This window comes from Paroedura picta, chromosome 8 (assembly GCF_049243985.1).
Source record: "Paroedura picta isolate Pp20150507F chromosome 8, Ppicta_v3.0, whole genome shotgun sequence".
Taxonomy (NCBI): Eukaryota; Metazoa; Chordata; class Lepidosauria; order Squamata; family Gekkonidae; genus Paroedura; species Paroedura picta.
Window position 1 is genome coordinate 37,121,660 of NC_135376.1, and position 26,419 is coordinate 37,148,078.

General features: G+C 47.0%; 1 protein-coding gene across 1 annotated transcript; it reads right to left on the reverse strand.

Moving 5' to 3' along the window:
* Positions 1 to 1,133: 1,133 nt before the first annotated feature.
* AMOTL2 (angiomotin like 2) lies at positions 1,134 to 21,993 on the reverse strand. Its single transcript, XM_077349104.1, has 10 exons — positions 21,720 to 21,993; positions 18,018 to 18,856; positions 13,795 to 14,059; positions 10,258 to 10,402; positions 9,146 to 9,238; positions 7,548 to 7,828; positions 5,958 to 6,247; positions 5,482 to 5,681; positions 4,381 to 4,554; positions 1,134 to 3,270 (listed from the first exon to the last, which is right to left on the reverse strand). Exons 2-10 carry the CDS (start codon positions 18,764 to 18,766, stop codon positions 3,212 to 3,214), a joined length of 2,256 nt encoding a protein of 751 aa, XP_077205219.1. The 5' UTR covers positions 18,767 to 18,856; positions 21,720 to 21,993; the 3' UTR covers positions 1,134 to 3,211.
* Between the last annotated feature and the right edge of the window lie 4,426 nt (positions 21,994 to 26,419).

The window sequence follows — 26,419 nt, forward strand, 5'->3', positions numbered from 1 at the left end:
TTACTCTGGTCCACCCAAGCCTTTCCTAAATAAGTAAACAATACCATAAACACCACCACTTCAAGAAGACCCTCAAGCTCAGGTCTCCAAGGAAAGAGAGTTCTGCATGCACCCTCACATTTTGCATGAGTAGTGTTGTTAAGATTTGTCTCTGAGAACGTGCTGGGGAAACAGCCAGTACCTTCGTAAAGGGGGAGCTGTAAAATCATGTATGAGGGAAACTACTGCTTATACCTGAACAACAGCTGGAATCCAATGCAATGGACTTTTGGCATAATGTGAGCTTAGTTTCCCATTTTAGTTTGCCAGATGTTTTTTTTTCTTTCTGGCAGGGCTCTTGTGCCTTTAAATGAGAGATAAAAACAGAAGTTCAGCATGGAACACTTTCCCTGCTTATGCCACACAAGCCCAGTCAGATTGATGTGGCGCTTAAGAGTGGTGGGTTTGATTCCTCTCTCCTCCACATGCAGCCAGCTGGGTGACCTTGGGCTAGTCCTATTAGAGTTGTTCTCACAGAATAGTTCTCTTACAGTGGTCCGCAACCTTTCTAAGGCTGCGGACCGGCGGCGGCGGGGTGATTGTGCAGCTGTACATGCCACGCATACGCACACGCACGGCACTTCTGTGCATGCACACATGCGCAAAACTGCTGTGCATGCGTGTTTGCGGCCACGCACTGCCAAACTTGCATGTGTGGACCTGCTTCCCTCTCCCCCGTCCCACAAAATGAAGCTTGCCAGGCCGCAAGCTAATTGGCCGCTTTTGCGGCAGACTTGCTTGCTGCCTGGGAAGTTTCTTACTGCAGGGGGGCGGGAAGAGGGAGCCGCAGCCCGGTGCTGGGGCCTTCGCAGCCCAGCACCGGGCCATGGCCCAGTGGTTGGGGACCACCGTCTTAGAGCATTTTCAGCCTCACCTACCTCATGGGGAGTCTGTTGTAGGAAGGGAAGGCAATTGTAAGCCACTTTGAGACTCTTTTGGGTAGTAAAAAGTAGGATATAAAAAGCAACTCTTATTATTTAAGCTGCAGGACATACCCATTCCTTACAACTTGCATGGGGGTTTGTCTCCCTCACACCTCCCCCACTGTCAGTAATTGACACACATCATTATGCAATAAGAAGAACATATTAGGCTTGTTAGTCAACATTTATTTTTTTATTAAAATATTGTTATACCAAGTGGAATGCTACAGCAATCTCGGTATAAGGCGGCATAATAAAACAGCCAGGTTTACATTTAAATACTTAAGATAACTTAAAACGCACCAGAAAAAAAAAAAACCAAAACACCCCTCATTGTCTTTGGCAGAAAAAAAAGTTCACAGCACAAAAATAGTTTAAAAGGAATACCAATATTAATACGAAATATATTAAGATGTGTTTCTTTCTCTCTTTCATAACTTTTTTTGCTTTGTTTTTCACTTTGTAAACAATGCACGACTGAACACCTTTTTATTTTTTACAGATCTATGGAGGGGGATTTCTTTTTAAATGCAGTTGTCCAGCAAATGCATGTGTTTAACAGAGACAGGGAAAAGAAAGGGGGGAGGGGGTAGAAAAGTGTGTGAAAGCAGAAGCACCTGGGTTTGGTGGAAAGAAAAAAGCATTAACATCCAAGGTGGCTACTGTCAGAAGCCAGCTGCCAGTAGAGAGGAGTGCAGAAGACTCTTGTATGATCAGGACTTGCACGTTCTGGAATGGATCCAGAGAAAGAAAAAGAGGTGTTTGTGTGACCAATCAGTATTTTTCCAAAAGTAAAAAGACATAGTTGTGGTAGAAAGTTGTTTTTACATTTCCATATTCACTCGCATCATTCCCATAAATGCCCTTTATTTATTTAGCAAAAGACTAGCTGCAGGCCACATTCCCCACTTCACAAACATATCAACTCAACACAAACCCCCGCACACATACTGCGCCATACTTCTCCCACTCTCTTGGAATAAGTCCCGATTCACTTTTAAAGCACTACTTCTCTGAAAAATCCTTATTCCCATCTGTAAAGGAGTCAATCATGACCTTGACTTGGAGTCCACGGACTTTCTGCTATTGGAATGACCCCAGGATCATGCCAGCTGGGGATCAGGGCCATTCATCCCAATACAGCTGTGCTGATCTACAACCACATGGGGATGCATCCAGTTTAAAGAAACAGCTTGGAAATTGTAATGCACCAAACAGAAACACTTGGCTCGTAGCTGCTATTCAAACAAAGAGCAGGGAAATTCCAGTCTGAAGCATCATGGGAAGCTGCTTCAAAGGAAATGGAATCTGAAGGACTCTGAAGGCGGTTATGCAATTCTGGACAAACAGGATATGAAATGAAGGAAAAGGAAAAAAAAAGAAACACTAAAAGAAATATGAAAACAAGACAATGGAGGGAAAAAGCTCGATGGGCACTAAACAGAGAAATGAGGCAGTTCCCCACTGCAAGCAGCAGGAAGGAAGAAGGGAAGCCAGAGTGAAATGTTGATTACTATTGGGCTTGTTACAGAAGAAAACATATTTACAATAAAACAGGACCCATCTCTTATCTTCTGCCTCAGTACCTTTGACAGGTGAGACGATACCCTCCAGTTCAAAGTAGCCAATTGTTACAATCCCCCTGCATGGGAGATGAGAGGTGGGACGGGGAGGGGGGGGGAGACAGGGTGCAGGGAATTAGTTCTAGCCACACCAGCACCAGACAAATACTCTTTGCTTAAGACAGCTTAAACTTCAGGTCCAGGTACCTGCCAGGAGCCCAGTGAATCAGGCACACTGCGCCTCTTTTGGTGCCAAATCCCAGCTTGCCACCCTCTATGGGACTACACCCAGGCAGCACCAGTGTCCCACTCAGCTTCCCTTCCCAGATCTCCAGAAAGCCAGTGGCAAAGAAAGCACTGCGCGACGTCTTCTGTGCAAGCACCAGACTTGACAAACTGAATGCTTGTTGTTGCTCAGTCCGTTGGAAGAGGAGAGAAACCTTTCTGGGGAACTCCAAGCACAAATGGAAGCCTACTGCTGTGGTAGCTCTGCAATCCCAAGTGCAACAGTCAATCTGCTTGGTATTCTCCACCAGCTCCCCTTGGAAAGTCTCCGCCTAGCCTCTGCAGGCCATCTGAATTGCCCAAGGGCTCTCCAGCCTGTGTGCTTTCGGTCAGTCACTGTCCTCGGATAAGGCAGAAAGGAGCAGCCAGGTCTGGTTAGGTGCACGGAGGAGCCTCCATCCCTCAAATGAGAATCTCCACCATGTCAGACAGGTCCAGGGTTTTAGCAGCTGGTGAAGTCTCTGCAAGGAAACCAGTTGGCTGTTAACTATAAACATTTCGAGAAAGAGTTCAAAGCTCTCTCTTGGATGATGCAAACGCTCAATAACCCCCACAGTCTTTGCAGCAGAATGTGAAGTAAGAATGCTAAGAACCAAAACTAACAGCAAGGAGGAATCTTCCAGCCATGTATTAGAAAATAACCATGCAATCATGTGATAGCACCAAAACTTAAGCCCACTTTGACCACTTCATCCATAACCAAATATGTGGTGCCTTGGGACAGACCCCTCTGCTATTAACTCAAACCACATGTGGCTGAATTCAGCTCCTAGCATAAATTCTAAGTTGACCTTTCCCTCCAGGCTGTCTTTGTAGGCTTGTCTCAATCATTTTATTAGTCCTCTTGTGCTTTTGGCTCTGGTTGAAGCCTAGGCTGCCAGCAGGCCTAGGGAAAAGGTCTAATAGGATGCTAAATATCGTTTCCCTCCATACCATGAAAAGCTCCAACTGCTCAGCTCAATACAATAAGCCTCTTTTAAAAGGAAACAACACTTTTCTCCAGACCTGTTGGCAACCCTAGTTGAGCCCCCAAAGCAAATGAGGAAACAGATGCTATCGTCAGAGGGGGCAAGGGGAACAGAAGGCAGTGCCTCACACACCCTTTGGACTTGAATCACCCTTCAAGATATTTAGGCTGTGAAACACTGGGAACATCTGGGCTTTATTGTGAAATGAGGAAGCTGTGAAATCCACTAGGGAATGGGGGTAGCTTCCAGGTATGCTGCCTTTCCACACAAGCCATGGCTTAAGCTTTCTCTCTCCTCCCCCCCCCCCCCCGCCATTCAGAGCACTTTTTCCTCAGCCCCACCTGCTCCTCGAGGATAAGTCTGATCTGCATCACACGAAACTCATGATTAGTCACTATGGCAGGAATCTCAGCCCTGGCATTTAGCCTGCAAAAGGCAGCTCAATGTTCAACCTCTTAGTTATGTGAACCTTGTCAGGCATCCCGGGTAGGAGAAGCCGGTTCACTGGGTCTATAGTGATTAGCCAAGTCCATAAGAGAAGGGCAGGGGCTGTGTTAATTCCATGGCCACTCTCTGTGGGTTAGACCAACAGCTGTCTCTTACCTAATGAATCTGCCGTCCCAGTGCTGCTTTCTGGGTGGGGCTCCAGATCTTCACCCTGAGGGGTCTCGGGCGAGCCTTCTGTCTGCGTACTCCCATCTTTGCTGCCATGTTTGGTGTGGGAGGGAAGAGGGCTACGATCTGCTGGACTGGCAGCTTCTGCTGAGGCCTTGGGGGCTAAAAGGGGGGGGGGAGAGAAAAAAAACCCATTGAGACCAGCAACTCAGGACAAGATGAAGAGGGGAAAACATTTATAACTGTGTGTTAATGCCCTCCCTCATCTGCATTTCTCCCTGATTCTGAGTGCTGGCAAGACAGGAAGGCAGAGTATCACAGTCCACTCCCTAAACAGATATTTCACTAGTCTGTAATTATAGCCCACGTAGGAAGAAATTCCACTGACAGACTGTGGGGTTTTGGGTTTAATTCAGCAGGAAGGACCACATGGATGGCAAACATTCCACCCTGGATCTGAAGTCAATTTTTTAAGTTACTTATGATGCTTAATGCCTCCTCCCTCTCCAGTTGTTTATTCTTCTTTCTTTTCATAGATGGGGGTTACTCTAGTTTGCTGTGAAATTCAAAATCAGGCAGCTGTGGTTTATAGCAAATGTAGCTCATCTCCAAACCATAATTTGCAGTAGTAACACTACTTTCCAAATTTGGACATTGTGTCTATTTTTTCCCCTTGACTTTCCTCCAAGTCACTTGCATACATTGTTCTTCTTCCCCATTTTATACTCACAGGAACCCGCAGAAGTAAGATAGCCTCAAGGTCACCCAGCAAGTTTCGTGTTAAAGTGAGGATATGAATACAGATCTCCTAGATCCAAGTCCCCAAATATAACAGCTACACAACACTGGCTGTCCTAGCAACCCTGTGGTTCCCCATGGCAAACTATGATTATCCCGGACTATGGAAGGGAGGCAGAATTCATTCACGGGAGGGGTAGAGTGAGGGAGAGGAGAAAGTGTGTCACCCAGATATTTTTTTTTCTAGCAGTGTAATTGTAAGTAAAATTGTATTCTATGTTTGGTTGTACTCTGCCCTGAGCTGGCCGCACTGGGAGGGCAGTATAAAAGTCCAGCAAAGTTTTTTCTTACCTGCATTCCCTTGGGAGCCACCTTCACTGCCAGTCATGCCTGGCCAGAACTGGGTGCCAGAGGCTGCAAATATGGATGGCACAGATTTGGCCGGCCGCAGAGAGCCCTGAAGAGCCTTGCTAGGGTCCTTGCGAGAGCGCTGCTGCAAGACTTTGATGACGGCATCCTTCTCCAGTATCTGGGCATGCAGGGTTTTTAACCTGGGAAATAAAGAAGGCAAAAGTGTCCTCAAAAGCAGCATCAGGGTCCAAGTATCCCAGAGTGAGCGTATCTGGGAGCATTCTCTAGGCACCCTAAACCACATGGCTGAGGAGGACAATCATCAACTTTTCCTTCCTGCTCATCAGACATTAGTGCTAAAGGATTCATCGGGGATATTCAAATCACAAGATTTCCCTGGGCACGCTTCGAAGCGGCTGCAGCGTTCATGCTGGGGACCCGCCATTGGACAAGAGAGCGTTCCTCAAAGAACAAACCTGTTCTCCATCTCCTGGTGCTTGTGGTTGGCCAGCAAGAGGTCCTCGTCAAAGCTGCTGTTGGGGGAATGGCGTGGGGAGTGGTTGATGATGGTAGTATCACGCTGCGCAGCAGCCGTGGCAGCAGCATCCATGGCAAACTGCCGCATGGTGCGCTCTTCTAGGTACTTCTGTTCCCACTTAGTCATATCGGCCTCTAGGGCTAGAATCTTCTCTTCCTTCTCTCTCAGCTGTTCAGACAGTAAGTGGGCATTCTGCTCAGATCCTCCGCTTGGCGCCACCATCTGTCTCTGGATTGGCACAAAGACACAAGAATCCATTAAGATGGTGCATTCAATGCCTGGAACAGCTTATTCAACTGTTAAGCACAGCAGACCTGGGGATCCTCAACCAAACTATGGAGGAATTTGAGCAATTCTGATTTGGAATGAGCTTATATCAGTTATGCCTATTGTTCTTTTAATGAGCTTTTTAAAACAAAACAAAGCAAAACAAAGGAGGACAATGTTCAACACATATTCCACATTTGCCATCTGAAGAGAAGGAAATTCAGCTGGCCTTACAATCCGATCATTTTTGGATGTTGGCACATCTCAAGGATACATCTGGTTCAGAATACACTTCACAGTGGACAGATGCCCCCAGGATGCCCACAAGCAGGGCCCAAAGGCCTCCTAGCACGAATGACATATTGCCTGATTGCTTTAACTATTAGGGCTAACCACTATTGAAAGACCTATAAGACTGGGTCTAACCCTCTTAAAAGCCGCATAACTAATGGCCAACAATCACATCCTGGGTCAGTGAATTCCATAAATTAGTCCTTTCACCTGTCCTGAATTGTTGCAATCCCATTAACATTGGATAACCTCCAACTCCAATGTAGGCTGTTGGAGAGCACCAGGTCTGAGGTTCCAAAGCTAGGCTTGGATCCAAGGGAGCAGAAGGATTTCCACTCATGAAGTATAGTTTTCTCACCTCCCCACTCCAGCTCTGCAGCCCCAAATGCCATTCCAGGAAAAGCATTAGGAGGGCATTTGGGGTTGCAGAGAGAAAGTTGTGGCCGACAGCCAAAAATCCTTGTCCATGGAAACTCTCAGAAACATAGAGTTGGAAGGTCCTCCATGGTCATCTAGTCCAACCCCCTGCACAATGCAGGAACTCACAACTACCTGCCCATCCAGTGACCCCAATTTCATGCCCAAGTGATTCCCCCCCCCCAACAAAAATCTCCAGAATCCAGCCTGGCCTGGAGGGAATTCACCTACGATCCCACAGTGGCAATCAGTAATGTCCTGAGAATGCAAGGAAGGGCTACGAGAGACAAACACTGGCACATCCCTTCCTGACTCACAATCTGCCTAAGTTCATAAAACCAGCATTTCCACTGGATCCAAGCATTATTCTGGATATGCGTTGCCTGTCTAATGTTCTATAGTCATTTTCCTTTCAATTCAAGCACTGTGAGATTGCTGAGACACTCACAAGGACACGGGGCCCTATTTCATCAGAAGCTAGCCTGACCCAGATGCCCTGGGACATCCCGTTGCTCGTTCCACTCTTTTGGCGGTTGCTTGGATTTCCTCTCACCTGCTGAGCCCGCAGCATCTTCAGCTCCTGCTCCAGGCGAGTGCGTAGGCGCAGTTCCAGCTGCTCCCGCTTCTCACAGGCTGCCTGGAGCTGCCCCAGTGCCTGCTGCAGCCTTTCCACTTTCTCCACGTAGGCCCGCTTCTTCCGCAGCTCATCCTCCATTTTAGCAGCTCGGGCCTGGGCATTGCTCAGAGCCTGTTCCAACAGCTCCGCCCGCCGGCGTTGGTCTTCATTGGCGCTACGCAGGATTGCAACCTCCTGTTCCTTTTCGTGCTGGTATTCTGCAGGAAACACCAGGGGATCAGGTGATTAGCACAACTGGGAAAGCTCCAGGAGACAAAGGCTGGAACCAAAAGCCTTCCCGAGTAGCCACAGAAAGACCTTTTCATTGCTTCCAGTACAAACTAAAGCAACCATTCCCCAAGTCAATACATCAGAACTGGGTGTTGCCTGCATTTTTCACTGCCACTGACTGTTCTCTCATTTAATTATTCCATGGCAGGGTCCTACTGAGTTGGTGACCAGAGAACTGAGAACCACAGAAAACAAAACAATGCAGATTTGTGCCAGAATACAGATCTTAGCTACCAACACCCAGATTCCAGCACTTAGGATGGGAGCACAATGAGAGTAAGGAAGAATCCATGAAAACTTTGTTGAATGGCCAGAGCAGCTCTACCAGTTTCTTTCAGCCTGTCTATACATGTCTCAAATGTCTGCACTTTGCCTCCTGCTTGACATTTCCAAAACCAGAAGGACATCATGGCACTGGCAGAGCTCTGGACGTTTCACCCATAGGTCACCCAAATCATTTAACCTGTTCCCATGAATACGCAAGCAGTGGGAATGGCTAGAGAGCTTTTGGGAACTCCTTTCTTCACACATCTCCCTCCAAAAGCACGGGCCCTCCTACCCCAAACGACTGTGTGAAAGCACTGGGGTGGGGTGATATCTCATCCACTTGGTGCAATTCTGTCATAATCTCCTTCAAGTGGCTCTAAGGATCAGTCTAGAACAATGTGGCTGTGAGAGGATCCTATCCTTTCATCCACAGCTGCTGTACTGACCTGACCAGGAAGAAAGGTATTCTTTGGGGAGGATGTAGGAGTGATCTTTGTGAAAGCAGTAAAGGAAGTTTCTTGCTTTGGATACTGAAAGATAACCAGTGTTGCCTTCCCTGCCTGTTCTCACCCATCTCCCAGGCCAATTCTCATCCCTTGGCAAACATTTCTCCTTTTTTCAAAATTCCAGAACAATAGCAAAGCAGAGACAACAACTTGGGCTTATGATTGAATCAGAGGGAGTGTAGCCTCTGTGCCGGAACAGCTGGAACAGCCACTGGAATGCAAAGAATCCAGGTCACACTGATGGCTCCGGTGATTAATGGCCCTACTCTAAGTGCCAAGAACAGCTTAGTGCTCTCTGGGGAATGGCAAAAAGCTTCCAAGAGAGGATCCGCCTCCTCTTCCATTTTAAAGGGACCATCAGCTTCCCTCCCAAGCCTGGCACCAAAAAGTGTCAGAGAAGAGAACTAGCTGCATTTGAAAGCACAGTCCAGTTGGCTTGAGCTACAGTTACACAGTGGCAGAAACACTCACTTTGCGCAAGAAGTTTTGCCATAGTCCCTTGGTTAGCTTCTTGGTTTTCCTGTGCCCTGCTGGCCAGCTGCTTGTTTGCTGATTCCAAGCGCTCTATGGAAGATGGAAAGACAAAAATGAGGACGAGGCAGTGAATATTGACTTCCACTTGCTAGAGATGGCTGAGGTAACATTACAGAAAGCCAGGAAAGGAGGCCTACCAACAAAGACTGCTAGATGAAAAGGAAAAATCTTAGCTTCTGGTCTACTTAAGGGAGAACCACCAAGACTTTTCTCTTGCTTCAGACCATCCTACTCTCTCATTTTGTTTCTCTATTAATTTTTTCTTGCTAGAGTGCTTAGGTCAGGGGTAGTCAAACTGCGGCCCTCCAGATGTCCATGGACTACAATTCCCAGGAGCCCCCTGCCAGCAAACGCTGGCAGGGGGCTCCTGGGAATTGTAGTCCATGGACATCTGGAGGGCCACAGTTTGACTACCCCTGGCCTAAGTCAAGAAACTTACATGCTGCCCCTCTTAACCACTACACCATGCTGGCTCTCAACAGAATCCTGCCAAACAAATGGTGCAGTATTCTTTGAAGTCCTGCCAGGACTGACTGTGTGGAAAAGTTGTCTTTATGAACCGGGGGGGGGGGTTCTTATCAATTTGATTGAATTCTTTCGTAATTTCATAATAATGTGTTCGGGATTCTGCTGCAAGTGTCTCTATTCAAATGATCCTCCAAAGAGGGTTGAATAAATCACAGGCTTACATGCCCCCCCCCCATCTTTCCCTCCCTTGTTGACTATTTAGCACTAATCTGTTTCCCCTGATATCTGAATCCACATACAGTAGTTAGGGCTTGCCCTCCAGATCAGAAATGCAACTCATCAGGAGATGAAAGCTGTGTACAAGACGGAGGGAAAGAGCAGGGAACTCTGTGGCAACCAGTTATCTGAACTGAGCCCCAGCTATGGTTTAGACAAAGATGCAATCTGATTGCACCACTAGGCACCCTTAGCACAGAAAAAGTCATGCCATATTAATGTTAACTAGAGTGTTTGAAATAGATTACGATCTCCTGTGCGATGACATGAGGACTTAACGTTCGGGCCCAGCCATGCAGCCTTACCTTTCAGATCCCGATTGAAGTCCTGCAACCTCCTTATCTCTCCATCCTTCTTGTTCCTCATGGCCTTCTCCAATGCCTCTCGCTTAGAAGATGCCTTCATTAGGTTTTCATAATCCTCTGAAATTCGCTGAATCTCAGTTTCCAACTAAAAGAGAGATTACCAAAAGACTTCAGTATCAGGAGACATCTGAAGGCCCTTACAGATATTTAGCAGGTTGCTTAAAAGTGATGGGTAATATGTGCGTGTAAAATGCCGTCAACTCACAGCTAATGTATGGTGACCCAGCAAGGGGCTTTCAAGGCAAGCAAGAAGCAAAGGTGGTTTGCCATTGCTTTCCTCTGCACAGTTTTCCTTGGTGGTCTCCCTTCCATATACACCTTAGCTTCCAAAATCTGACAAGATCAGACTATACCATGCTGTCTTCCCTCCCAATCCGGTAGCATAGAACATTAGCGAATTTCTCATACTCCAGATCTTGGGTTTCAAAAACCAATTTGAAGTTTGTGGTCTGCTTTGCCCCACTAAATGCTGTTCAGGAGAGGTCAAAGCCTGGAAGAGCAGGGAATCTCACAAGCCATAAATGGCAAGACACAAGAAAGCAATACTGCGCCTGCTCCAAGTGGCTATTTGTGTAACATAAGGAAACTCATGTGTTTACTCATATGGAAAACTGAACCAGGGTCTGCCATCACTGCTGCTCTCTTTAGGTATTTTAGATGTTTGGGAGGTATGGCTATATATTATGATGTGCCTATTGTATCAGGACTTTTGAAACAGGACATTTGGGGACTTTGGTTTAAAGGAAATACAGCAAGGGTGGCCACTCCAGATGACCATGGATTACAATTGGCAAGGGCTCAAGGTAATTGATGTCCACGGATATCTGGACAACCACAGTTTGGCCACTCGCAGAAACAGAGGAACAACAGAACTCCAGCTTCCAGGCCCCTTGGGAGCAACCATGTCAGTTAGATGGATTTAGCACACTGATAGCTAGATGAGATCATAATTCTCCTTCACAAATATTTAGTTTCTTTTTAAATGCCCAAATTCCTCCTTGGGTAGGTACAACTAAATCCTAGCCAAAAGCAGGCTTCAGCTAAAGACTTCTAAAAGAATTCTACTCCAATGTGATAGAAATCTCATCCTGGTTTTCTGACTGATTGTCCCTGATTCCTGCCAGTTCTCTGAACTACCCAAAACACTGCTGAGAATGCAGTCCAAGCCAACATTAAACAGGGCTTAGTGTTTGCTTAGCAAAGAGGGGGGTTGGTGCAGCCTCTTCCCTCTCTCCTTTCTGGCATTGGAAGGGGCTGCCAACCCTATGAAGTCCCAACATGGCTCACAAAATCTAGGAAGCAGATTTAAAAGCCGCTAACTTTTAAAACCAACCATGACATAATTTCTCCGCGTCTCAGTATTATAAAACATGACAATTGCTTGAACACTCTGCAGCCTTTCCTCCTTCCGTGGCTCTTTCCTCCCTTTCCCATTCAGTCCCTGCAGACAGGGTCTTGACATCCAATTACATATTCCATTTTTACCCCTTTCTTTTGCAGGCTTGGCACATTCTCTGTGCATCCCCACCTCTGCAGCCCTAGCACGTGTCCCCCTAGAGTCCCCAAATAACTCATTGGTTTAGGGTGAGTAGTCCTGCCCTTGGCTGGAGCGGGGCTAGAACAGGCCTCTCCTTGTGTGCCTCTACACAAAAGGCTTTCTGTGACTGGCCTAGCGCAGACCCCAAGAGGGAGGGCCTGATAGCAAGAGGGCGCAACTGTTAACAGAGATGGTGAATAGACTCTTCTGTCGCTTCAACAACTGCTTCAGCTCAAGACCTGTTCTGTACCGGGTGCTTGTGCTCCACAGCTGTTTGTTGGGGGTGAGGTATTAAAAAAATTTAAGGAGATACATTTTCACGACAGCTGCTTCTGAGAGACAAAGGCAAAAGCTGGAGAATTTCAGGAAATAGTGCCAAAGACAAGACTGGGGTTGTGAGGAGCTTTGCTGAACTCTCTTCTCCCACAGAAGCATCATAACTATTCTCAGTGACAGTAGCTGCTTCATAATGGCCCTGACAGGCACATTCTTCACAGCAAGGGTCTGTTGAACCCATAGGAGTTACTGCTCTCCTACCCAAAGACTGCAAACGTTGCAAGATGACCTTAGTCAGTTGCAATTTATTACCCAGCCATGGTTAGCCCAACCTTAGCTTCCCATCCTTTCCTGTAGGAACAAACAGTTCTAACCAATGTGCGGGCAATGCCTATGCCACTCATTCTGTGACACAACTGGATGTACTCCAAGACCTTTTGGTCAACTGTCAACATTGTCCCAATTCTCCCCTTTAAAGACATGTACCTCAGTTACCTCAGGGAATGTGCAGTTGAGGTGGTGCCAATATAAAACTGAGCCCCATTATTCTTCAGTGAGGTTTACAAAACTATCCTATACAGTTACTCAAGTATGTCAGAGCATTTGAATTACCCATTTTGCTCAGGCTCCAGTACATAAGGTTGAACATAAGATGGCTCCAGAGTTTTTGACCCTAAAGAGCATTCCTATGCCCTCAACAACTGCATGGCCACAACTGCCCATCTCCTCATCCATGCCTCATAGCTATTAAAGATCCAGAAGCATCCTCCTAGATCAAGCTGAAGCAACCCCACTTTGGGATGATCCAAGTTAGCCAAAAGCAGTTCCTTGCAATCTCATCTCCCTTCACATTGCCCAAGTTCATGAGTGCTGCTCAGGTACAATGAGCATTGTTTTTGCTTTGAGATGTTCACTGAGGATCTAAGCAAAGGAGAGGATAAATGCACAGGCTCCCGCAGTCACAATCTGCAACATACACCAGTCATCTCCCTTTTTCATTCTCACCCATTTCCCCTAAATCTTACAGCAGGGGTCCCCAGCCTTTTCAACCCTTGGAATTCTGACACTCTGACAGTAACTCATCAAAGATTAAGCTCTGATGGAAGCTGTTGCTGAAGAAATTCTAAGAAATCTCCACAGACAATCAAACTTCCTGTAGCCAGTCTGCTGGGTAAGAGTCCCATCTGGCCTGGCCCACTTTTTCAAAAACACTTGGAGGGTGCCATGGCACCCACGGACACCATGTGAGGGATCCCAATCTTACAGGAATCCACAGACTGGCTCTTATGGCCATACTGCAGAGCACAGAGACTAGGAAACAGTGAAGGAAGAAATCCCAAATTTAAGAAAAATGCCCTTAATCCTGTAACCAAGTGCAAGAAGAAAGCCTAATCAATCAAACTCTCCCAGCAACTGGGCAATTAAAAGTCCTTCAAAGACTTGCAGCCAGCCATTAATGAAGAGACAGCAAACCAGTGGCCTTAAGGTATCCATTTCTGACATTAAATATGTATTTAAACTCTCTTGGTCTCTTAAGGAGTGACAGGCAGGCATGCAATTCTTTGCTTGTGGCAGCCTCAGACTCCATGTGGACATTGCATCTGTTGCACATACTCTGGTCAAGTGGGCTCCCGTGAGAAGCCCAGCTCTGCCTGCTCCTTTACCTTCTGGATTCGGTTGGCTTTTTCACCATAGTTCTCCAGGTCCCGCCGCAGGAGTTCATTTTCCCTCTGAAGCTTTTCATTCTCTCTCAGCAGTTTCTCGTTCTCCGTCAACACAGCTTCCATTTGGGACAAATGATTACTGGTTGAAGCTGCCTGGGCTGTCATCAGGGCCTCCACCCCTGCTGAAGTTAGTGACCCCAAAGGACCCTGGCACAGTGTGGCCTGCTGGGGCAGGAAAGCTTGGGCCATCTGAGCCTGCATCATCCTAAAGAAAGAGGATAGGGAAAAATTAAATATAGGCATTTTGTACCGGGAAAGCATCGGTACTGATCTTCCCATGTGCTCATTCAGGTGCCCGATGCAATCAAATGCATATCTTACATCACTAGATCTCAAGGATTTTGCACTAGAGGATTTCCGTCCTCTAACACTTCAACACTGGACTTTTCAAATTGTACGCTTTGGAAACTTTTCAGTAAATCATGAGGATTTGGAACTCTGGGAACAATTATAAAATTGTTTCAGATTGCTGTGTTCTATACTTCGTTAAGGGCCTTCCCATTCTAGATTAGGAAGCAGGTCACTAAATTTGCTACTGAAACTCTTCTGAATTATTTGCCAGAATAATAAGATTTAGCAGTTATATAGTATTTTAGCGTCCAAAGCACTTGTGCCATTGCTGCCTAGGGTTAAGTAAGACAGAAACCCAATGGCATCTTAAAGACTAACACTGACTCCAGGAGCATGAACTCATTTCTTCAGATGCTGTGAAGAGCAAATCATTTTCTACATGTTTATAAGGAAAACTACTGAAGGGGAAGGATGAAGAAAGGAGTTAGAGACTTAGAATGGCTTGGCATGAATCATGTCCTAAATCATTCAGGTGTGACTCTCTGTGTAAGGTTATTTATTATTATTTATCATCTGCCATGTGAGCAGTATTGTAGGGTTGTCTGGCAGCCTGGCAAGAGACGTTTGGAGGTGGTTTGCCATTAGCTGACTCTCCTTCTCTCATAGGGTGAGCCAGTATTATCACATCCCTAAAAAGCAGAGACATCACCCTGCCAACGAAAGTGCGTCTAGTCAAGGCTATGGTCTTCCCAGTTGCAATGTATGGCTGCGAAAGTTGGACCATAAGGAGCGTCAAAGAACTGAGGCTTTTGAACTCTGGTGCTGGAGAAGACTCTTGCAAGTTCCTTGGACTACAAAGCGAACAAACCGGTCAGTCCTAGAGGAGATCAGCCCTGACTGCTCCTTAGAAGGCCAGATCCTGAAGATGAAACTCAAATACTTTGGCCACCCCATGAGAAGGAAGGACTCCCTGGAGAAGAGCCTAATGCAGGGAGCAATTGAGGGCAAAAGAAGAAGGGGACGACAGAGAATGAGGTGGCTGGACGGAGTCACTGAAGCAGTCGGTGCGAGCTTAAATGGACTCCGGGGAATGGTAGAGGACAGGAAGGCCTGGAGGATCATTGTCCATGGGGTCGCGATGGGTCGGACACGACTTTGCACCTAATAACAACAACAACTACAACACCTGCAGATATTGGGGGGGTATGGGGGAAAGGGTCTGTTGAGTGATGGTGAACAGGCGATGGGCTAATTCTCTTTTATCTACAATGCTATAAGCCTGGAATGTGTAAAGGATACTCTGAATATCTTTTGGTGAATTTTTGAGAAAGATGTAAGTTCTTTTTCATAACACAAGAATTCCATGGTAATAATTAGTAGTGTCCAAAAAGCACTCCTCCTGACCTAATCTCACTCACAAAGTATGCAACTATTCCAACAAGCCCCTCAGAATGATCAGAAAGAGCAATGAGGTAACAAGAACAACTTGTGTAAATTGAGAACACGTTATTTTTGTATATTTTGTGTCCTTGCAATCCCTTTTTTTCTCAAAGTCTTCTTAAACACTGTTCACATATTTAAAAGTCAGAGGGGCAGAAATGGTACCAAGAAGACGCAACTAATATATCACTTTGCCCACTGTTGAGCAAATTAGATATTAGATTCACAAATAAACTGATCATAAAGTTAATGTCTACCCCTGAAGCATGTGGTAATTATTTATGTTCATTTATTATTATTCAGCATTTTTTATTATTATTTTCTGTGCCATGCAGCTATAATAGACTATTGACATGACTTGTAACCCTGATCCTTATTTATTTATTTATTTAATTTATATACTGCCCCTATCCATTGATGTCAATGTTACTCTCTTCCAAGTGTCAATACTTAGAATTCTAACAGCCTCAGGACTGGATCCAGCCAGCTTCTCGGCTTTAAAAAGAGTGATCATTTTAAAAAATGCTGTACTAGGGATTATAGAACTTCCATGGGCAATATTCAAGTGGGATGGAAGCCGTGGTAAGGAGAGAAATTGGGAAGGATTGAATGAAATTTGGCCAGATCCAATACTTAATAGTATAATTCGAAATAGTTATACTCTTCCTTGTCCACTGAAGTAAATAGGCTTAGAATAATGTAACTCTATTTGTGTTTACATTAACAGTATGGTGGTCAAATGGATAAAGCAAGTTAAAAATGTAAATTTCACAAGAGGCACAAATTTGAATGTGGGTATTCACATTTTTGAAGTACAATTCACATGTGATAATAAGCGCAATTTAGTAAACAAGGGATAATAATCTATTGTATGCAGAGATCTTATTCATTAATCATTGTTAAAATGATTGCTAATACTACACAATCCTCATCCTTAATGAGAGCCTGAAATTCCTAGAATTCAACATGGCTACCAGCTTGGAGCCTTGAATGGGAAGGAACTTCCTGAAAAGACATGCCCTCATCTGATTGAGGTTTGTCTGTTAGAGACTTATTCAGAAATTCTTGTGAAGTGATCAGGTGGCAAACAAGAACAAATGCACATTCCTATCAGCATATAGTCCCCACCCCTCCTTTTTGTTTCCCACAAAAGAGTTTATTTCCTGTCTCCAATATTATCTCTTCCTGTCAGCATTCACCATAGTTCGCCTCACATCAAAATACCACAGTTCAATTCTCTGCTACCCCTCCTCCACTCCTATTACTTGCCAGCAAATTGCAGGACACAAAGGCAGGCCACCCTGAAACTATTAAGCCACCTGTAAAGCCATATCTGTCCTGAGCAAATAGCAAAGCCCTTTACATGATTTCGTAACCAACAGAGAAAGCAGAAACATCAAACACCTGACACTGTCCAAGATACCCATCCACTGTTATTTGCATAGCTCATGATCCTAGGAAGGCACAGGCAGGCTAAGGAGACAAAATAAGGATGGTGTGTGTGTGTGTGTGTGTGTTCTTAGCATTCTGAGGGCTCAGGCTGGTCACCTGAGTGGTATCTCCCCAGCCCTCATTGTCTACCTTTCTCCAACCTGAAAAAGAACCTTTATTGTGTTACCACATGCAACATCTGCTGAGCAGAGCTCTGCTGCTGTTTTTTCCCTCTCATGAGCATTTGTTTCATATTTTACCTCACTGTCACCATTTCCTTTTATTCTTAAAGAAGCCCCAATAGGAAACAGGCTCAGAGTCCTCTATTCTTTGGTCTGCCTTGTTGTGGGTCAAAACATCCTTTTTCACCCATTCTTCCAACAGAGCACCACCAGGGACTTGGTCCCTCTTCATTAGTTCTGCTAATAGATGGGCACGGGTATCAATGGGGCAACCATACCATTCCTCACAGATGGCTTAATTCCATCAAACGTTCCCATGCCACTCTTTGTTTTCTGGTTTACCTCAGACAAGAGTGTGTCTTCCTAGCTAAGATACCCCTTCAGTGCACACAAACATCCCTTTTCCAAAATGAACCCTACAAAGACAAAGAGTTCCTTTCCATAAGTAAAAGCAACTTTGAAAAATTGTTTGGCCTGCTGTTTGCCAAGCCAAATCAGTTCACAATCTTTTGATTCATTGCATCAAAATTCCAAATTTACCAGAACCCACTTCCCACTTCAAAAGGAGGAAGGTGATTTCTGATCAGAGAACTGTGACAATCTGACTGAAGCAAAAACTTCATCCAATGGCTGGATGAAATTTCAAGATCCTGAAAGTCCCTAGGAATTCCAATCAATAATAAAATTTCCAGTTAGGAATCTATCCATGAGTAACTTGCTTGAACCCAGTTCACCACCCAAGCAGCCATCCTGTTGATTAAATGTTGGTCAAGACACCTTGTAATCACAACTAAAGCCTGCTAGGACAGAATGGCTCACCTGATTTCAGGATGTTGAAATCCTGGACCTTCTCTGTAGTGGTGCCTGGGGTCTGGCAGGTAAGTGCCTACAACCTCTTGTGAGGGGATTACATAGGGGTATTCTGGAGGGGGCCCCCGGGACTCCAGTTCCTCAGGGAGCTTGCCTCTGGAGACACAGAGCTGGTATTGCCTGGAAAGCTGCGGGTAGCTGTGAGAGGAGCTCATGTGGCTCTGAGACTTGGCGCCATTCCTCTCAAGAGACATCTGCATGAGCCGCTCACTGAGCGACCGCACATGCCCGTGTTTCAGCTCCTTCAGTGATTCATCCTGGTGCTTACTGCTGGCATCAGAGACACAGGCCCTGCGTTGCCCTCCCTCAGCACGTGCCCCAGAGACTGTGCCAGCTTGCTGTCCTCCGCGTTGGGAGGCGTAATATTGGGAATGAGCTTTGGCCTCCTCGTAGGTAGGAAGCTCCTCTCCCTTGTGCTGAGGCTGGTAGAGCCGATACATGTTATTTTCCAGGTAAAGGTGGTCACAGTGGTGCTCCTGGCCCTGGGGCTCCTGGCGTGTGGATTGCTGAACCATCTGGCTCTCTTCCTGGGTGAGACTCTCCAGGGAAGACCGTGGGCTGCCACTGCCTCCCCCTCCACGCAGCGCCTGCTGTTGGATTGCCAGGAGCGTTCGGTTCTCCGTGAGGTTGCCATACCTCAGCTGCTCCTGGATGAGGCGGTGAAGGACAGTCCCTGAGGAATCCTCTGCTGTCCGCATTCTTGACTAATAGGTTGCCAACCAGGAATTTCCAAAGGCACAAAAAACACTATCCCCAGGATCTAGCAGCCACTGTGCAGTCAACGGAGCCTGAAAGAGAAGAGACCAGGAATCAGAACAACTCTAATTCAGGAGACCTTAGGACTTCATTTAGAAGTTACAGTTACCACAGAGAGGTCACCCAAATTACATCACAGGGCCATTATGGCAATATAGAAGAGATAACTGCATGTAGTACTTCCATGCTGAGCTCCCTGGAGGAACCATGAGATATAGTTGTGATAAGTAACATCTATTCCCTATTCCTATCTGTTGTAGGCTACTCAGAGTACCTGGAGTTGGACAGGGAAGGAATGTCATAAGTAAATGCATTGATGTGACTTTCATGGGCCTTACTTCCAAGTAAAAACGGTTAAGACTGCAGCTTTACAGCCTATTTTACTCTACCAATTTTGGTGGGATCTACTGTGCAGTCCCTATGCAGAGGACTGCAACCCACCATAGGCAGTTGCTGAGTGCACATTTTTGATCAGATTTATTCTCACAACAGACTTTGCAAAGTAGGTCACACATTTTTAAAAAGATACTGGGGATTGGCCAGTGTCAGCCAATGAATTACAGAAAGGATTTAAGGCTTAATTTCCAAGTCCCAGCCCAACATTTGCCCATTTAACCACAGTAGAGGTGATAAATGTCTTGACAGCCCAGAAGATGCATGTTCATCCTCTCCCAATACTTTTATTTATATAGTATGTTTCTATCTTGCTGTTCTATCTTCCTTTAGTCCTCAGGATGAGAAGAATGGCTAGTTTTAAATGCTATGGTCATTTTGGATTGGACAACAATCCATTTGCTGCTGACAACAGAAAATGTAGAGCTCCGCAGCCATCCGGTGAGGCTCCTGCACTAATTCAACTGCAGGCACCTCCATACATCTGGCAGGGGCTCATGGGAATTGTAGTCCATGGACATCTGGAGGGTCGCAGTTTGACTACCCCTGCATTAGAGCATCTTAACCTTCCACTAGAATGGAGCCAGAGAAGTCCTCTCTCAACACTCATACATTTCATACTGCCCCACAAAGATGATTTCTGGGTAAATTCTAGTTAAATGTGCATTTCTCTTTTAAAATAAGAAAAATCCCATAAAGAAGGTATGGCTGTTGCTGCAAAACATAGTGCCTGCTTTCTACAGCGAAGGCTTCCACAGCTGGCAACCAGGCCTGCCCTCAGTCCTGAAAATGTTGGCCTCTGATCCCATTCCTGAAGGGGCTGGCTCTGGTGAGGGAAAGGCATGCCAAACATGTGCTGGGGAGCATTAGAAGGACAAAGTGCATTTCAGTGGGCAGGAAGGCATCTCTGGTGCCCAGTAGCGAGAGGAGAAATGGGCCAGGTAACTTTGGCTACGGGTCAATAGTAAGGCGCATGTTTGGCATGCAGAAGGTTCCAGATTCAGCACTCGGTTTCTCTCCCTGAACATTTTCTATGCATCTGATACAGAAAATGAGAAATGCAAAGGTTCTGGAGATGCCCTACCAGACACTGGGCTCACCAGCTTGGCTCTCTACAATGCATGTTCATATATGTTAACTTTGGGAGACAGGGACATCTTATAACACCACTATAATGCTGCTGGAAAAGGTTGGACGGCTAGGAGCATGCATTGAGCATGCATTGAGCACGCAGCGGTTTACATGCTGAGCACTATACTTTGCACATATATGACTCCGTCTTATTAGCAAATGATTCTACACAACTTTTCCACCAAAATGCTCCAAAGTTTTAATTTCAGTCCTTTAAAAAATGGGAAGTGGTTGGTTTCCATGGAGAGGTCCATAGGAAGCCTTCCGGTCACACAAAGCCTGCCAACACCCATCATGGGCACCACTGGATAGATCTGGGCAGAGCGGTCACTGCTGAGTTGCTGCAGCTTGGTTCGGCTCGCTCTTGGCTGATTTTAAATCGCCAGGCCACCCCAGTTGTGTACTGCACTTTGCCATGTCCAAGGTGTGCTGTTCCTCCTCATCACCATGGCAAAGGGTCTTGTGCCACCATCAAGACTGTGGAATCTCTTGTGGCACATGTTGGTTCTTAGTTCGACTGGCACAGGAGAACAACCCTGGCCCTCTGGGGCTTATCTCCATAATGCTTTCCCATAAGTCAGCTCGTGCCAAGATCACCCTAGCAGAAGCCAGAGCTGGCACCCAGGACGGGAGCCCCCCCCCCCCCCCCACGACTAGCCCTCCAAAAGTACTGGAGAGAGGCCGATTGCCCGGAGCGCACTCAGCAGATTGCCATCTGCGCAGTATTTCGAGTCCCCCAGCCTGGCTGCTCGCTCTTTGTTTTCCAAATAGTTCTGCACTGACATCATAGGGGTTTGGATTGCAATTAACATTCCTTCTAAGTGAGAACGAACGAGCGCAGGGCTCCGCACAGCACAGGCCAGCGGGCAAGACAAAGCCCAGGCTGCAGCTCGCCAGGGGACACCCCCCCCAGCACCTGCAGTCTCCCCCCCTCCCCCCCGAATAAACCCGCAGTCCCCCGAAGTCCCCTTCCCTAGGCCGGAAAACTTTCTCTCCCGACTCCTACAAACCCGGGAATAAATGCAGGTCGGGAAGGGGATTCATACGGGCAGAGATAACACAGGGATCGGAGGGGGGGGGGCTCATTCTCCCCCCGCCCCCCGCCCCCCGCCCCCCAATCCAGGCCGCAGGGGAGGGAAAATATTTCTTCAATTCTGCTCCATGTCCGCAAGCCGAGACCGCCAGGACAAGCCGCGAAGGATCCGAGCGCTGTTCAGCGCTTACCCGAGGGATGCTGCCGCTTTAGGAACTAGCCGGCCTCCAGCGGGGTCGGCCTAGACGCCACCGTGATGGGCGCAAGAGCCGCCCAGCCCCGCATCTGTCACGGGCCTTTCTGCTCTCCCGGCGCTGGCGAGCCGCGTGAAAACTTACCAGACCATAGTCCCCCTCCCGAGGGCTTGGAGGTCCCCGGCGGCCCCGCGCGGCTCCTCTCCGGGCTTTGGAGCGCAGCGCAAAACTCGCCCGCGAACGCCAGCCGAGCCCGCGGAGCTCCTGGCTACGGTGCGGCGGCCGGGTGCGTGGGGCTTCGCCTCCGCTCCTCTTGGAAGGAAGGCAACTGAGCGCAGCGCCTGCCTCCTCCCGCGGTAATGAGAGCCAGGGAGGCCGGGCTGCACCGGAGCCTGCTGCTATGCCAGGAATGCAAGAGTTTCAGGTTTCTCGCTCTCTCCTCCCCCCCCCCCCCATCAAAGCAGCTAACTACAAATAACTTGGCGGCCGCAGCGGCGACTCCTCCTCCTCTCCTCCTCCTCTTCCAGTGGCGACGAGCCCCAGATCCCGATAGGGGGCGCGCCGCTGTGATGCGCGCGGCAGGCCGCTCGGCGAAGCGAAAGTCCGGCGCTTTAACCTACACCGTCGGTGCGTCCAGGCATGGAAAGGTGCAAGAAGACAGGAGCGGTCCTCAGACACGGTTGGGGAGGCAAATGGGGACAAGGTTGCCGGCCCATTGCTAGGATAGCCTCCGTTTATGACATTTCGGAAACAAAATAGCCGTTCCCGCCTTGTGGGTTGCCAGTTCTGAGTTGGGAAATGCCTGGAGACTTTGGGGGTGGAGCCAGGAGTGGACGGGATTTGGGGCTGGGAGGATCCTCGGTTTATTTATTTTTATGCCGGTTCGTGGCGCTTTAAATGATAAAATCATATAAAACAGCAAAATATACAGTTTGGTATAATGCTGTGGAGTCCACCTTCCAAAGCAGCCATTTTCTCCAGGGGAACTCATTTCTGTTGCCTGGAGATGAGCGATATTTCCCGGGAACCCCCAGGTCCCACTGAGGACTGGCATTGCTGCTAGAGGAGTCTGTCATATCTAATAGCAAAGTATCAGCCTGTCCTCTGATAGGATCAGGAAAGTCAGAAAGCCAGACCACTCACAGTCAACGTAAGAAGTTCTACAGCTGTCCTTGTCCATTGAAAAAGGGAATAAAGGAAAAGCAGTATGAAAATATTTTAAATGCATAAATAAACTAAAGAGGCCTGAAAAAGGGACTGGGTACGATCCAGCAACTTGATAGTTAAAGAGGAAAGGAGGGGAGAAGGAAAAAGTAGCCTGTCTTTGGGTTTAGAGAATGCTGGAGAGGGGGCCAGCACTGATGATGGATTTCCAAACAGTCCTCCTTTCCTGTGGCTGCTCATGCCCCCCCCCGCCGCCCCCCGCCGCCCCCCGCCGCCCCCCGCCGCCCCCCCCAACCTAGAAGCTGGTTTTTAGCATCCCAGGCAGGAGACCTTCAGTGAGCATCTCCCCCAGCAAGAGACTTTCCTCTCTCCACCCGCAGAGATATACTGCACGGTTACTTTGATATTCCTCCACTCCAGCTGATGCTAGCCAAAACAAGCAAAGATGTAGAGATCATGCTGGGGGTGCAGCTCAAACATCTGTGGAGCTCAAGCAACATCCTTCCAGCCATCCCAGGGGGTCCAGCAGTGCTTGGAAGTATTTCTTCCAGTTTCACCAGTTATGTTGGGTCTGTCTGTGATCTGGCTCAAAAAGAATGCCCCTTAGAAGGGAACATGTACTTGGGACCTGGAGTTTTGTCAAAGAGTTGGTTGTAGGGATTAACAAATGTCCACGAAGCTCTGGCTAGATCAGCTTGAGTGAAAGGTACCTTACTCCCAAGTCTATATGTGCAGGATCAGGTCCTTAGCTGGTGGCTCTGAAATATGCTTCCCATATCAGTGTGGGGATGTCATGATTGGGGGGGGGGGGATTTGGAGACCCTTCTGCTATTTATCTAAACTGAGCAGCCTCCAGCTATTCCCTTTGCTCACCATGATGCCCCCTTCTTCAGCTGCTGCAGTAGTGCTTTGGGATTCACATCTGACCCCTTCCTTCAGCCAATTGCCTCCTCTCCCTGTCCTCTCAAAGTCAAAGAAGTATCTTTGGCCGTGGTTAGCCTTCCCAATGGCTGGTTCAATGCTGCAGAAGCATGGAGGAAAGGTGCCTCATTGCAAGAAGTTATCTCACTAGGACAGAGGTTTGTACAACCATTGCCCTCTTGGACTGTGCAGCTCCGGCTGACCTTGTTGGTTCCCATCCTTTAGAATATTCAGAATCAGCTTAGTTCCCCCTTTGGCTCATGAGCATCAGGCATGCTGAATCAGCACTGCTGACATTTAGCACGGTGGTCCACAACCCTTTTTTGGGGGGAGGGCCCAGAAGGGCAAATTTACTTGGTATGGTGGTTCATTAAAAAAAAAACAACAGACAAGCAAAACACAGAGTATGCACAAATCAAAAAAGCTTGGGACTCGTTCTTGGGTCAAGATCTACAGGTTGAGCAATACTGACTTAAGAAGCAACCTAGAAGCACTCCAGTGTACGTACTGCCTTTCGATCTTTCAATGCCACTGGACAAAGAAAGAGACAGCTGGGCAAAGCTGCCAACAGAGGGCACTAAGCACAGCCTTCGCTGCCAGCCTGGCTCTAATTTGCCATTATCGTTCAACCTGCTTTTAATTTTTATCTGTTATTATTTAAAGTGGTATGTGGAAAGGGTTAAACCTTCCCCTTGCTCTGGGGATATTGCTCCCTGCAACTGTTTTTTTTTTCTTGAACCACTAATGAATATGTTGTGATATCCACAGGGCCATCCTAAGCAGTCACTAGGCTTAGAGGGGTGTGACTCTGCTTAGGATGGCGCCGTCAGCCATGCATCTTCCAGACTCCCATGCGTAGTTGTAGATTCAAGTGGGTAGCCATGTTAGTCTGAAGCAGCAGAACAAATTTAGAGTCCTTTGACACCATAAGTCCAACCAGGTTTTATTCAAGGTATGAACTTTCGTGTGCACACACACTTCCTCAGATACAATGTCATGGGATGAAAACAATCAGTTCAGACTTCTAGATGGAGTGAGAGGACAAGTTGACATACAGCATAATGAAAAGGGTTAACAGATTCCAGAGATAAATAGGGGGGAAAACAGCCATTTGGATTTCTTTGTATTCACTTGAGCTTGAACTGCATGGGAAACATTTGGCTACAATAAATATGTCCACATTAAGAGAATAATGGGCAAATATATAATCAATTGCTGGCAGTAGTGAGCTGAGACCTTGCCCTTCTTGCTGTCAAGTGGTAATTAACAGAAACCCTGAGCTTGTGCAGAGTACATTGACTTCCCTACTGAGTAGCCCCTGTCTCGACAGATCTAGGGTTGTGGAACTGGATTTCCAGGTCAGCAGCCTTAGTATCCAGGCAGGCTTGAGCCCAGCAAGCACACTGTGCACCCATGAGGATGGCCTAACAATATTGCCCTTGTGTGTAGGAGTGAGCACCCCCCAAAAAAAAGGGGGGAATGTCCTTGCTTGATAAGAGCTGTTGGGGTTGGTGGGTTGTCTTTTGCAGAAAGGGGTCATGCTTTCCCCTCCACCCCTTTAAATTCTCCAATAAACTATTCCTGTACAACAGCATTTCCAGCATTATTTTTGTGTCTTCGACTATGAGAAATGGCCTGCATATTTAGTTGGTGCTGGCATGGGGGTACTGGGGAGGGGGGGTGGGGAAGGCAGGAAGGTGCAGGGAAGTCATGCTTGATAATGGTGTGCTTATATTTGTGTGTTTGAAGTGAGCAGCTTGTTGTCAGAGGAGGGGTATCTACTGAGAGGGGATAAAGGCTCTGCCTGCCAACTGCCTGTGGAAATAAATCTCCTTTAATCAAAGCTATGAGAAGACCTGTTGTCTTTAATGCCAAAGAAGGCTGATAAAAAGAGTGGCCAGGAGGGGATGGGGAGGCAGGCTTTGCCATCTGCTCTTCCCACCACATATCCCACAGTGGAGCTTCCCTCCCCCCTCTCGGCCTGCCCCCATTTGACAGGTGACGGCTGCTTGTAGCTAACATAAAGGCACAGCCTCCTTTGACTTGCATGAAAATTCCAGGGGGGTGGCTTAAGAATCCTGCCCTTCTCTGGGCAACTTTCCAAAGGATGCCCTGCTTATCCCAGCAGAGAGAGGAGAGAGCTCAGGTTTTGTGACTGAGGATTAGATTGATGCCTCAAGGCAACATTCAATTTGAGCATTGGTTTTAGAAGGGTCTGCAGGACTGACCTAAAGGAGAACTGTTAATTTAAATAGCTAGGGCCAGGGTGCCTCTGATGATGGATATAGAGCTTGAAGAACAAACTGTGCAAACTTGTGTTGCTCAGGACTCCTTGTATCGCAGCCTCCATCCTGGCTAAGTGCTGGCAACAACACAAACAATGACCATATCTCTGTAGCTACTCTTAATGTGCAATCTTATGCATAGTTACTCCAGTATAAATAAATTAGTTTAGGCTGGAGTATATGTGTAGGTGTGCACTGGAAATCAATGGAAACATACTTATATTTAAAAATATATATAATGTGGAAAGTGCTTTTCCTGCATCCTCATCCTTCTTAGCTGATGTAGAGACAGCACTATGAAGAGGGCCTAAAGATTTGCCTAGAAATAAATAAATTACCCTTAATGAGACTTACTTGCATGTGGATGCATTTAGGATATACATACATACACACACACACACACACACACACACATATGTGTGTGTGTTGAATTATCAGCAATCTAATTCTGTCCCCAAATAAACTGGAGAACCA

Coding starts and splice junctions, on each gene's coding strand:
- AMOTL2 (XM_077349104.1), bottom strand. CDS start 18,766: ATGCGGACAGCAGAGGATTCCTCAGGGACTGTCCTTCACCGCCTCATC. Junction 14,060..18,017: donor TTTCAACATCCTGAAATCAG/GTGAGCCATTCT, acceptor CTCTTTCTTTAG/GATGATGCAGGCTCAGATGG. Junction 5,682..5,957: donor CACCAGGAGATGGAGAACAG/GTTTGTTCTTTG, acceptor TTTATTTCCCAG/GTTAAAAACCCTGCATGCCC.